This window comes from Octodon degus, unplaced genomic scaffold, assembly GCF_000260255.1.
Source record: "Octodon degus isolate 3935 unplaced genomic scaffold, OctDeg1.0 scaffold00088, whole genome shotgun sequence".
Lineage (NCBI taxonomy): Eukaryota > Metazoa > Chordata > Mammalia > Rodentia > Octodontidae > Octodon > Octodon degus.
Genome location: NW_004524664.1, coordinates 3,385,396 through 3,399,070, shown reverse-complemented (window position 1 = coordinate 3,399,070; position 13,675 = coordinate 3,385,396). Strand labels below are relative to the sequence as shown.

Here is a 13,675-nt window from a genome sequence, read left to right as displayed (position 1 = left end):
AAGAGATCGTTTCTTACCTTTTCACTAGCTGCAGCAGCATCTTCAAGATCTGAATCTTTGTCTTCACTTTCACTTAAGTGGTTTTGCAAGCTTGTGATTGAGATTTTTATTTCCTGTATATCTCTTTGACTGTCCTTCATGTAATCTATTTCTTTTCTGTATTGCTCATTCAAGAAATCCATCATTTTTCTAAGCCCTATATTTTTTAATCAATGTCTTTTTTAGAAGCAGTTATAAATTGTTTTACTGCAATTTTTTTTAGGTTGGGTTTCCTCCCTATGTTCCTGTAGTTGCTTCTTTACTTCAGATGCTATGAGTTGTGAGAATTCTTTTTTTATTTCAGGAAAGAATTGTGCTCTAAGTTCCTCTATAACTTTCTGTTGTTGCTTATTTGCTATCGACACTATTAATTCATGCATTTGAGCCGAGCTAGTGTGCTGTGCACTTTTTCTGGGTGGGCATTGGATTTCCTCCATATGTTTCTGTGTTTGATTCTTTACTGCAGATGTTATTAATTCAGGGATTTCTTTTTTTTATTTCCAATCTGAGTTCCTCTGTACCTTTCTGCAGCTCTTTCTTTATTTCAGACGTCATTGATTCATTGCTTTCGGCTGTGTGATTCCCAGTTTGTTTTGTATTAGTGTCCTCTGCACTTCTTACAAGTGGGCTTGGGTTCTGAGGTTGCATTTTGTTCCTTCTCTTCATTTTGTGTAGCACTGTCTTCTGACGTTTGTTGTAGATCTTTGCTGTAGTTATAACCTTCGCATGTACTGAAATTCAGGTGCAGCTCTACAAAGTTTGGACTTATCCAGCTGCGTCTGGCTTAGGTCTGGCTGCTGTGCTCAGCTCCTTCCTGCTGCTGCCCTTGGGGCTGAACCTTTTGTGCCCCTCTGGCAAGACTTTCTGCTCCTGTACTAGCTGGGTGGTTCTATCCTCTACACTCTCTGCAGAGAGTGCTACTGCAGGGTTTCACCACAGGCCTGTATGCCAGGCCTGAGCTGATCCCGGAGGGGACTAGGTGGAGTAGGGGGAGAGGCAGTTCTCCCACACACTCACCAGGCCTAGGCTAGGACTGGGTCTGGGGGTTCCCAGAACGCAGCAGAAATTTCTACTCGGCGGGAAAGGTGGGGGAGGTGCTGCGAGATGGTGCTGGGCGTCCCAAGTGTGGGCGAGGGTCTCACCCATGCTGCGCCTGGGCTGGGACCAATAGTAGGTCCCGCAGGTGCAGGGTAGCAGGAAGCTCTCCCACAAACTCACTGGGCCTGGGCTAGGACTGGGTCTGGGGATTTCCGGAATGTGGCAGAAATTCCTACTCGCCGGGCGGGGTGGAGGAGGAGCTGCGTGGTAGTGGTGGGCGTCCCAAGGGGCTAGGAGAGGGTCTCACCCACACTGCACCTGGGCTGCTAGCAGTAGTAGGTCCCACCAGCGCAGGGTAGTTGGAATCTCTCCTATATACTAACCAGGCCTGGGGTAGGACTGGGTGTCTAGTTTATCATTCTTTATAGCTGAGTAATACTCCATTGTATAAAAATAGCACATCTAAAAAAAAAAAAAGTAAAAAAATAAAAATAAAATTACCACATCTTTTTCATCCATTCCTCAGGTGATGGGCATCTTGGTTGTTTCCAAGATTTGGCTATCACAAATTGTGCTGCTATAAACATAGGCACACGTGTATCACTATGATATGATGTTTTCAGATCCTCTGGGAAAATTCCCAGTAGAAGAATAGCTGGTTTAAATGGGATTTCTAGTCCAAGTTTTCTAAGGCGTCTCCACACTAATTTCCATAACAGTTGCACCAGTCTACATTCCCACCAGATGTTTGATATTCAGATAGATAGTGAGGTTAAGCTTAACAGCCTGGGTTGTATGGTAATAACAATAAGCTTCTCTTCTGGAGGTTTAACAACCTAAGTTTGCAGACCAAAATTAGAGAAAAAGGAGGTCTGCAAGGAAAGCCAACATTTTGGCCCTAGCCTTCCAAGGTCAATTAAGACTCAGGACATATGAGAACTTATACTGCAACATCATGTAGCTCAGTAGTGTCCCAAATTTTCTGATCAAGGAGATTATGGGGCTAAAGAGGAAAGTGATTGATGATGTAGAGTGTGCCTAAGGAGAGTCATATGGAAAGAAAACATTCTCTGAGGCTTTCACAGAGTGCACACTGGCCAAGCAATGGTCATGACTCATCCACGGGACGACACTGACAGAGAATCTACAATCTGAGGTACACGATCCCAGGATAAATCTTGAGGGGATTTGGCTGAATTTATCAGATCCAAAAGCTACAGGTCTTGTTGCAAAGGTCTTGCTTTATCTTGGCCTTAACCATCCAACAGAAAAGTATGAAAATGAAGTATAAGAAGTAAAGCCATGGTGTTATGTTGGGCTGTAGGGGACTCAGGTCAACAATTTCTGACATTGTCAGTCAAGCGTAAGACCCAGTACTGTTATGGTCTACTGGACTCTTAAAATATTTTTCTGAGTTAACACACCTATAATATTCAAACAACGGAACTAAATAAAAAAGGGTATACAGATGCATGTCCGTTTTGTGTCTGTGTATGGTTAGGATAGATATATAGTTACATTCTCTTAATGAGTAGAGGGATTTGTTCTAGTAGTGTTTGTAAATAGGATATCATGTCTGCATCTTGCACAGCAAATAACCAGTAGGAAGAGAGTGTGCAATGTCTTAATTATTGAAACTGTCCTACCAATTTGATTTGAAACTGTCTCAATGTTATTTGTTTCTCAATAAAATTATGAAAAAAAAAATAAAGTGAACAAGCTGGCCAAATAGCTCAGCGGATTAAAACGCCTAGTTAGGTAGATGCAGGCGCGGGGAGTTCTATCCCTGGACCCACCCAGTGGATCCTGCCCCTGCCCACCCCCTCCCCTGACTGACCGCCTCCCTCGGTGCTCTGAGGTGGCACGATTGAGGCTGGGCCTGGTGGCATGCACCTGTAATCCAGTACTTGGGAAGCTGTAACCAAGTCTGGTCTATGCGCTGAGACCCTGTAGACCCTGTCCTAAAATAAAAAAATAAATAAGAGGAAAACTTTATTTTTTTTATTTTTGTGGAACCGGGGATTTAGTTCAGGCCCTTGTACTTGCCAGGCGAGCTTTTATTTTTACTGAGCTATCTCCCTGGACCCAAGGAAAACATTTTTATCATGATACCAATTTGAAGAAAATGAAGACTTCATTGTGTGCATTTGACATTTGGGCCTATTTTGCTTTTTATCCTATTTATTACTGGAATATATCATTTGGATTTATTGATTTGAAGTGTTGATAAATATCTAAATGCTTTTAGTTCGCAGGAAATAATTTTTAGTTCACAGGAAATAGATTCTTCATTGTAACAGATTATAGATTTTTTAATTCTTAAATTAATGATAATTTGCTTTCTTTGCTTTTACAGTATGATATGATGGGAAGAAATCAGACTGCTGTCAGAGAAGAAATGATTCGTTTAGCAAACTACTTGGATAGTGTAAGTTATATTTTTCTGTCACCTAGGATTATTCTGCCCTGTCTTTCATAGTCTCAGAGCAGAATTTTTTTTTTTTTTTGGTGGAACTGGGGATTGAACTCAAGCCTTTGTGCTTGCCAGGGAAGCACTTATTCCACTGAGCCATCTCCCAGGCCCCACAGAACAGAATTTAAAAATTGTGTCATTTTGAGTTCTGATTATTATAGGCTTATGTGACTCAGTCTTTGAAAGATCTTTGTCTTGTGACTTTTCTTAGTGTTTGAAAGGACTGTAAATGTAAAAGAGATTGAGAAAATAAAACTCTTTCATATTGGTATCTACTCATCTTTCAATTAGCTTGGGTATTTTTTTGTTTATGAAAAGATCTTTTATTTTGCAGAACAAAGAGTCTTCCTCTGAGACTAATATATGTTGTGTGTGTATATATGTGATTTAGTTTTAGATATTAGATTTTAACCCATGGGACAAAATAAAGACTTAGATGCATGTTTTATGAAACAATTTTACCTAGCAAGCATTTTATTTCCTTGATAGCAAAGGTCAGGAATGATAATGACAATGACAATGACAATGGTAACACCATACTAAGTTCTAGAAACAGAGCTAAGTGCTTTGTATTGCTTTGTATTACTAATTCAATTATTCTTCACAGTACCTGTACGAAATAGGTATGAATTCCACAGTTCTTTATCTGAAATCTTTGGGTGTGCTTGGAATTTTAGATAAGAATTTAGAAAGTTTTCATGGTTTATAATGTATTATATAACACCTCAGAGAGAATCATGGGATAACACTTTGTTATATCCACTGCAGTGAAGGGTATGAATAGTTACTTTAAATGTGTTCCATCACTGTAATAGAATACCTGGTATAAATAACCTTTAATGATAAAAAATTTATTTTGGTTTATAGTTTTGAAAGTTTCAGTCTGTGAAACTTTGGCCCTATTGATTATGGCCTGTGATGAGATAGCACAGCATGACAGGAGTGTGTGGTGAAGCAAAACCACTCATCTCATTGGTAGGAAGCAAAAGAGACAAAGAGGAAGGGGTGGGCTGTATAATTCCTTCAAAGCTTCCCACTAGACCCCACCTCTTAGGTTCCACTGCCTCTCCATAGTAGAGACCAAGACCCTAGCACATCAGCTTCTGGGAAATGTTCCAGATCCAACCTATAGCAGTACAAAATATAAATAGACTTACATTACTCCAGGGTAAATTTTGGACCTAAATTCACCAAAAAAGCTTAATTTTCATTGTTGTCAGGTTTTAAAATGGGCAATAAAAGAAAGATTTTGAATTTCAGTTACTTACCATTCATAAATCTCTGTTATTATTTTTGAGATTTCTGAGAAGTTAGAGTATCACTGTATTAAAGGAAAGATTTCGTTCTAAAAAGGGAGCTCTTAATTTAAATAATGTTACTTGCTATGGTTAAAAGATTTTTCTTATTTTAAAATGTATTTTATGTGCTTTTATTTCTCTTTTCTTCCTAGATGTATATTATGTTAAATATTCGAGTCGTGCTAGTTGGACTGGAGATTTGGACAAATGGAAATCTGATTAGTATAGCTGGGGGTGCTGGTGATGTGTTGGGGAACTTTGTACAGTGGCGAGAGAAGTTTCTTATAACTCGTCGGAGACATGACAGTGCACAGTTAGTTCTGTAAGTGATTTCTTAAAAAAAGTACTGGAAATGAAATGATGAGAAAAATATTTTTGCTTATTTTGTTATATATATTTCATTCTCAAGGTTTTTTTGCATTTATTTGAGAAAACTTAGTTGTTTGATACCCTAGAATATGACATAATAATGAGAGCTATCTTCTGTATTACGTTCTTTCTTCCTTGTATCCCATGTCCTCCTCCTCCTCCTCCTCCTTCTTCTTCTTGAATTTAGGTCTTTATTTTGGTGTGGCATATTTTCTAGTTGCTTTTTGTGAAAAGGTATATGGAAAGAAAACATTTTTGATATACTATGTATCTAAAAATGTATTTTCACAGTCTCAGGTCAGAATTTAAAGATGCTGTCAATTTGAGCTCTGGTTAATCTTTAGTCTTTTAGAGGTGGTTTTGGAGATCTAACCCAGTGCCTGTTGCATGCCAGATAAGTGCTGTAGCACTCATAACTATAACTTATAACTTTTGTCACTTACAGTGTACTGTGTTCTCAGTAGATAATTTCTAGCTGGGAACTGATGTCCTTCAGTTTTAAGTTTTTATTGAATTCTTTTATAGGTCATTTTATCTTCTTTTTTTTTTTTATCATTTCTCCTAGGATTCCCTTTACTGGGTTATTGGATTTCTTGTCCTGGTCCTCTGATTTTTCCTGTTGTTGTTGTTGTGATGATGATGATGATGATGATGATGATGATGATGATGATGATGATGATGATGATGGTGCTTGTTTTGTTTTTTCATGTGAATTTGACTTGATTTGAAGCAAGGCACTGAAAGTACCTAAACAGGCTTTTATAGCCCCATAATCCTGTTTTTAAATTAATTTTCAGTAAAATTGCATTGGCAAGGTTCCTCATTCTAGTGGTAATATCATTTGAATCATAAGACCAAATGGAGCAGGCATCAGGCATGTGTACTATGCCTTCTCTGTCTGCCAAATTACTTGGTCTCTTTTCTCTCTCTTCCATTGAATACATTTCTCAGATATTCGTTTATCCTTGTTGCTTGTTTGCAGTCATTGGAGCTCTAAAAAGCCTTTTGGTAGACTTGGAGTACATGAGTGGATCTTAGGGATTGTGGAGTTCACAACTGGCTGAAATGATCCCCTGGCAATCCTGTGTATCAGGAGCTTTGTCATCTTCTCTGCACTCATCAGATCCCTCAGAGAAGGAGTTATTCACTTAAAAGACATTTTCAGTGTATACCATAGACACTTGTACATGACAATAACCAAAATACATGAAAGTATCTCCTCTCATGGGACTTTTATTCACTATTATAGATCAGGATTTCTTAAGTTTTAAGGAAGAGATTGTCTGTAAATGAGACAAAGTATATATAATTTGGTAAATAATGATGAGTGGTAAGGAGGAAAAATAAAATAGGAAGAGTAGGTAGGAAAATACCAAAGGAATGAGGTTGAAATCTGTGGTACAGTAGTCCCTTGCTATTTCATGGTTCGACTTTCATGGACTCACTGTTTAGTGGGGTTTCAAAAAATACTAATCTAAATTATTTGTCATGGATTTTTCGCTCTGTTACGGGATTTTCTGGTAGTGTACAGTACTGTATACGTGTGTTGTTAAAATTGCATAGGTTTATAAGTTTAGAGAATGACTAAGAACATTATAAGTGTTTTAAAAAGTGTAAGAAAGGTTTATAAGAGCATGGGAAGGGTTTATAAAGCCTTAAAATACATATAAATACTAAAATAAATATAACTTTGCTACTTCACTGATTTTCACTTATTGCGGGGATGTCTGGAATTTAACTCCATGATAAGTGAGGGACCACTGTAAGTTGGTTGGGGCAAACATCACTGACATGACTTACAAGTGACGACCTAAAGGAGGGTAGGGCTGAGTTGGGGGAATGTGAGAGCTCCAGCTGAGAAGCCAGGTCTGAGACAGAGTTGGGCAGATTGAGAAACAGCATGGTGATCACTGTAACTTTTTTTCACTCTGCTCCATGCCTTGTGGCCTCCCTTGTAAATAAATTCCCTGGGTTTATTAACTCTCCACCTCAAAATTTGTTGAACAAAGGCAAAACATTTTCAGAAAGTTTTTCATCTAGAACTTCTAGAAAAAAACTACTTGGCTTAGTGTATATAGAAGTATCATATGTCTGAAAAAAACTTAAAAATGCATTTGTAATATTAGTATCATTTTCTGATAATGGAAAGGAGAAAAGACAGAGCTATCTATATTTTCATTTGAAAATCATTACTTGTCTTTGTCATTTTTCTCCCAGTTTTTGTAGGTTTTGCCAATCCATTTGACATTGCTTGTAGAAGTAGGAGTAATGTGTTCCCATTTCCACAGATACATTTTATAACTTTTACTTTTTCATTTAGAAAGAAAGGCTTTGGTGGAACTGCAGGAATGGCATTTGTGGGAACAGTGTGTTCAAGGAGCCATGCAGGCGGGATCAATGTGGTATGTTGTTCTTGATGTCCTGCTTTGTATATCTGCATTAGGGCAGTATTTATTGACTGTATATGCCTTCTCTTTGGATATTATGAAGGACATAGTAGAGGCAAAAAGTGTGTTCTTTTCATAGACCCTGAATCAACTTTCCTAATCTGTATTATGTTTATGAGCATCTTTTGGATGAGGAACCAGTCTATTCAGAAGAATTGTTAAGAGTCATCAATCTGTTTTTCCATAAACTATTTTGATTAATCTGTTGGGGCTAAGGTGATCAATCTATTTCTTAAAGGGTCCATCTCTACTATCAGTATGTGTTGTACCATTTTCTTACTAGACTATGGTATATACTTACTGGATGCTGGATTCATACAGACTGTCAACATTTAATGCACACATTTCTTTTGTAGATAAAAAATCTGAGAAACAAAGCACTTCCTTTTTATTCAGAAACCTAATTATTACCTTCCTGTGTTTGGATAGTTTGGGCAAATCACTGTGGAGACATTTGCATCCATTGTTGCTCATGAGCTGGGTCATAACCTTGGAATGAATCATGATGATGGGAGAGATTGTTTCTGTGGAGCAAAGAGTTGCATCATGAATTCAGGCGCATCGTGAGTAATTGAATTCTTTCTTGTTAATCTGGTATTTTATACCAGGGTTCTTAAGTTTTGAGGAATGTTAAATCTGTGATAAAAAAGAGAAAATTATTTCTGATTCCTTGAAATTTGTCAATGTGAAGTCTGTTTTTAATTAAATAATTCCAGAGAGCTTTTAGAAAGAAACATTTTTTTATAGGCCTAGGTATGTAACTAGATATAAAAGTAGTGAAGTCAGGAAGGCCTAGATAAGTCAAGAAGTCTGGGTTGAAACCTATGATTGATTTTAGATGGCTGTTCAGAAATAATTACAATAGAGGGCCCCAGGGTGAATCTTCTTCCTGATGCATTTCTAATTTAGTAGCAGTGCTTGAGCAGAATGCTGAACATATGTGGAGTAGAAGCTGAGTGTATTTGAAAATTAGGTATGCGAAATGGTCAGCTTTAAAAATATAGATGGAGGTTCCATGTGAGACTATCCATGGCTTAAATGTTCACCACCCCCCTTCCTCCCTCAGGCTCTTGAAGCACAGTAATAGAACTATGCGGCCCGTTAGCTGAAGTTCCAAGGACAGTTCTAAGTGTATGCCAGTGTAAAGGGAAAACTTGGGCAGGATTTACATCTTTATTTATTTTTTTTTCTGAGTAACTGCTAGGCTCAGAAACAGATATGAAAGAATTAAAACAGTGCTTATGCAAAACTATTCATAAGAAATTATGTGCTTAAGAAAAATGTCATATTTGTGAAGAACTTCTATAGAAAAAGCAATTAAATTTGGCATTTATTTTGTTTGATGGTGAGTTTGAATAAGATATGAATTTAGGGAAATAAATGAATAATTAATGAGATAAGACAAGGGATTAAAGTAAAATAAAAGAGCATTCAAATTAAAGAAGAAGTGTTAGGAAAGAGTGTCATAGTAAAATTTAAAGTGGTATAAGAAGCAATGACCTCTATTTATCTATCAGATATTTACTAGGCACTTGGAATGCTCAGTGAGTGAAAGACTTGCCTGTCAGGGAGGTGGCATGTAGTGGGGGAAGACAAACTATCACCAATAAATAAACAGTATAGAATGCTCAAAGATGATAAGGCCTGTGGCAGTAAGTTAGAGTGGGACAGGGAGGTCTAAGGTCTGAGGAGGCTGAGGGGGACAGTGGTAGTGGAAAAAAACAGCAAACCTCATTCTTGCAGCATAGTGAGGTAGAACAGAAAGCTCTAAATGAGTCCATTAAGTACATAAATCTTTTTTGTTTTTGGAAACTGGTGATTGAACTCAGTCCCTTGTGCTTGCCAGGGAAGCGCTTATTCCACTGAGCCATCTCCCCAGCCCCAGTCATAAATCTTAAGACAAAATATAATCAAAATATTTTGAAGGGTATTATTAATACTGTATTTTAAATTTTCTGCATAAAAACTTTAAATATGAATGTAAGATGATCTCATATATGTATAAGGCGATTCATCATTTTCCCCAAGAACAGAGCCAAAAGGGGGAGTTTTGGTTCTTTGTTTTTTGTTTTGCTAACTGGAGTATAATTGCCCTGGGGATATAGCAGATGTAAAAAGAGAGTTCTGTTTCTGGATCTTGCTGAGGGTAGCTGTAAGCTGAAGGAGAGACTGATCTCATAAGAGGTAGAACTACTAGCATGAGGTGACCTGATAACTCGAGTGGACCCCGGGAGTATTAGTCAATCTTATTCTCCTCCCAATTTATCTTTGTCATTTCCTCTTTTTGGCTACCATTTAATTAGATGCAGTCTCTGTAGGCCAGTCTTAAGCATGGGACATGAGAGAAGAACTGTATGAGTTAGGATCTGAAGGAGAAAACAAAATATCCAGCACATATAGTACCTAGTACCAGTACTATTACAAGTTAGGTACCCCTAATCTGAAAATTCGAAGTCCAAAATGCTCTGAAATTCAACTTTCTGAATACTAACAAAGCAGTGAAAAAGTTGCACATTTCAAAGCATTTTGGATTTCACATTTTTGGAGTAAGAGTGCTAAGCTGGTAAAGTCTGTGAAAGAGCCCCAAAGTCTAAAAAACATTGAAATCTGTATTGTAACAAATAAGGGACACTCAACCTGTGGTTTATCTTGTTTTGGAAGTTCTAGCTAAGATAACGAATAAAGAGAAGATTTAGAAACAAGTACATAATTGGACAGAGTCATTTTCTTGTTAGCAGGACAATAAAACCTGGTATCCACATTTTGAAGGAGAAGTTTATTTTGATTTACAGTGCAGAAGTTTCAATCCATGTTTGGCTTAGACATGAGATGGCAAAAAGACTTGGGCAGAGGAGAGCTGCTCACATCATGGTGGTCAGGAAGCAGAGAAAGGAGAGAGGAGCAAGTGGAGAGCTGTATACCCTTCCAGTTTCTGCCTGCAGTGAACCCACTTCCCCTGACCAGGCCCTGCCTCTGAGCAGCCAGTCAGCAGAAGTCCCTCGGGCCAGGCCTCTTCCAGAAGTTCTGCCTGTGAGCACATGATACTTCTGGGGGACATCTAGATCTAAACCACAACAGCTGTGATTCAAAAACATTAAACAAATTTTCCATAAATCAGTCATAACAGTTTTGAAAAATGAGAGGGAGAAAGCTGTCTGTATTTGCCAAAAATATTAGCTGTCTGAGAATAAACTTAACAGGAGGAACATAGGACTCATTTAGCTTCAGCTTACTGAAACTCAAAACAGATATTTTGCATAAAGGGAGCACTATTTTATGAGACTACTAAGTATTGAAAACGTGTCTGTATTCATCAAATTAAGTCATAAGTTTATTGTACTTCCTGTCAAGTAATTTTATAATGCAACAAAATAACTTTAAAGTCGGTTTGGAAAACAAATAATTTTTGTGATCGTTGTGAAGAAAATTTTGGAAAAGAAGGTCCTTGAGGAAGACTGTCAGTTCAAGGTTATTAGTATGTTTTGGGAAAGTACAATATTCAAATGAATAATAAATGTATCAGTAGACTTATAGTAAAATCCTCATAAAGTTGACATTTAAGAATTTTGTTGTGGCAAGAACATTCAGTGTGAGTTCTTCCCTTTTAAAGATTTTTATGGGAGCTGGGGAGATGGCTCAGTAGAGCAAGCACAAGGGTCTGAGTTCAAGCCCCGGTTCTGCAAAAAAAAAAAAAAAAAAAAAAGGCAATTAAAGATTTTTAGGTACACAGTACAGTATAGGCACAGTATTGTGCAGCAGATCTTTAGATGTGTGAATATTTTCCATGACTGAAATTTTATAACTACTATCAGCAATTCCTTGATTCTCCCTTCCCTAGCCATTGGCCACCCGTTTTATTCTTTGCTTCCATGAGTTTGGTTATTTTATTTTATTTTTAAATTTTATTTATTTATGTGTGAGGGTGTGTGTGTGTGTGTGTGTGTGTGTGTGTGTGTGTGGCCAGCTCAGCCCACCAGGGGGCAGGGCTGGCTGGCATGTGGTGCTGGGGGATTGAACCGCGGTCCCTGTGCTTTGCTAAGCTTGTTCTAAAGTAGGTGCTTTAGAACATTGAGCCATCTCACCAGCCCTGAGTTTGGTTATTTTAGATACCTGATTTTAGTATTATTGAACATGGGGACTCAGGTCAACAATTTTTGACACTGCCAGTCAAGCGGAAGACCCAATACTATTATGGATTACTGGACTCTTTTAGAATATTTTGCTGAGTTAACACACCTATAATATTCAAATGATGGAACTAAACAAAAAAGGGGATATATAAATGAATGTCCATTTTGTATTTGTGTATTCAAAGTGGTTAGGATAGATATATAGTTACATTCTCTTAATGAGCAGAGGGATTTGTTGTAATAGTGTTTGTAAATAGGATATTATGTCTGCATCTTGTACAGCAAATAACCAGTAGGAAGAGAGTATGCAATGTGTTAATTATTGAAACTGTCCTACCAATTTGATTTGAAACTGTCTCATTGCTATTTGTTTCTCAATAAAATTATGGAAAAAAAATTTTAAAAAAGTATTATTACATGTTCTTACATGTTATTTTTCTAATTAGCATTTCTAATAAATGCTAATTTATTTCAGTTAGCATAATGTCCCCAAGTTTCTTGTTGTAAATTGTAGGATTTTCTTCCTTTTTAAAGGCTGAATAATATTTCATTGCTTGTGTACCTGTGTGCATATACATATATATATGTATATACATATATATACATATATATATATATGTATAGTTTAGTAAAATACAGAGTCTACCAAAAAAGTTTATGTAGACTACTCCATTTATTAATATATTGAACTGCTGCCTGGGTAACCTTTGTCACTGAGATTGCTGCACATTTACTTTCAATTTCTTCTTTAAGGGATGGCAGTATACTAGATCTTCTGCAATATCCATCATCCTCTAGGGTCCTATATATGAGGATAACACCATCTGCTGAGAAAATATTATACTATTTTTCTTTTCCTAAACTGCATACTTTTTTTCGGGTGGACTCTGTAGTACACTATTTTAATAAATGCCTGGAAGCTAATTCCCACCATTTTGAGCACCTCTTATGATTGTAGAGGACAAGAAATTTATATTAATCTCATGCTGTCTCAATAAATGTAGTATTAAAGTTTTATACAAATTTTTATTTTCCTGATACATTTTTTTGCTATATATATATATCTATATATTTCTCTATCTCTCTCTCTCTCTCTCTCACACACACACACATTTTTATTCACCTATAGATGGTTTTTAGAGTTGTTTCCAAATCTTAACTGTTACGAATACTGCTACACTGATACAGTAACTATGGGGGTATGCGAGTGTAGATATCTCTTCAAGGTTCTGATTTCAATTCTTTTGGGTTTATATACCAAAAAGTGAGATTGTAAAATTACATGATAATTCTCTTTTTTGGAGACAAGAAGCTACACAAGATGTACTGCTGGCCTTGAACTCACTGTGGTCCTCCTGCCTTAGCCTCCCAAGTGCTGGGATTATAGGCTTGTACCACCATGCCTGTCTGTCTTTAATTTCTAAAGGAACATCAATGTTATTTTCCATAGTTCTGCATTGTTCTACATCCCTACTAACAATTTAAAGGAATATATAAAGATTCTAATTTCTCCACATCTTCACCAATCCTCATCTTTTGGTTTTTGATAGTAGTAGTCCCTATATGTGAACTGATATTTCACTGTGGCCTTGATCTGCCTCTCCCTAGTGACTGGTGATATAAAACAGCCTTTCATATATCTAGTGGCCTTTTGAATGTCTTTGGAGAATTGTCTAGTGAAGTTCTTTGTTGACTTTTTTAGGGAGCTATTTTTATTACTATTATTTTGCTATTGATTTATAGGACTTTCTTATATACTTCAGATATTAACCTATGTGATCCGCAATTATTTTTCTTTTTCTATAACTTGACTTTTTACTCTGTTGATTGTTTCTTTTGCTTTTGTTTTTTTTTTTAATTTTTATTTATTTATTTATTTAT

The 13,675-nt window shown here is 36.8% G+C and overlaps 1 protein-coding gene across 1 annotated transcript in view; it reads left to right on the top strand.

Annotated features, from left to right (window-relative positions):
• Positions 1 to 13,675, top strand: part of Adam9 (ADAM metallopeptidase domain 9) — a 147,938-nt gene that overhangs the window by 58,324 nt on the left and 75,939 nt on the right. Inside the window, exons 8-11 of the mRNA XM_023722019.1 lie at positions 3,434 to 3,505; positions 5,001 to 5,170; positions 7,538 to 7,619; positions 8,094 to 8,227. Coding sequence (XP_023577787.1) covers positions 3,434 to 3,505; positions 5,001 to 5,170; positions 7,538 to 7,619; positions 8,094 to 8,227 — 458 coding nt within the window. The remainder of the gene's footprint in view (positions 1 to 3,433; positions 3,506 to 5,000; positions 5,171 to 7,537; positions 7,620 to 8,093; positions 8,228 to 13,675) is intronic.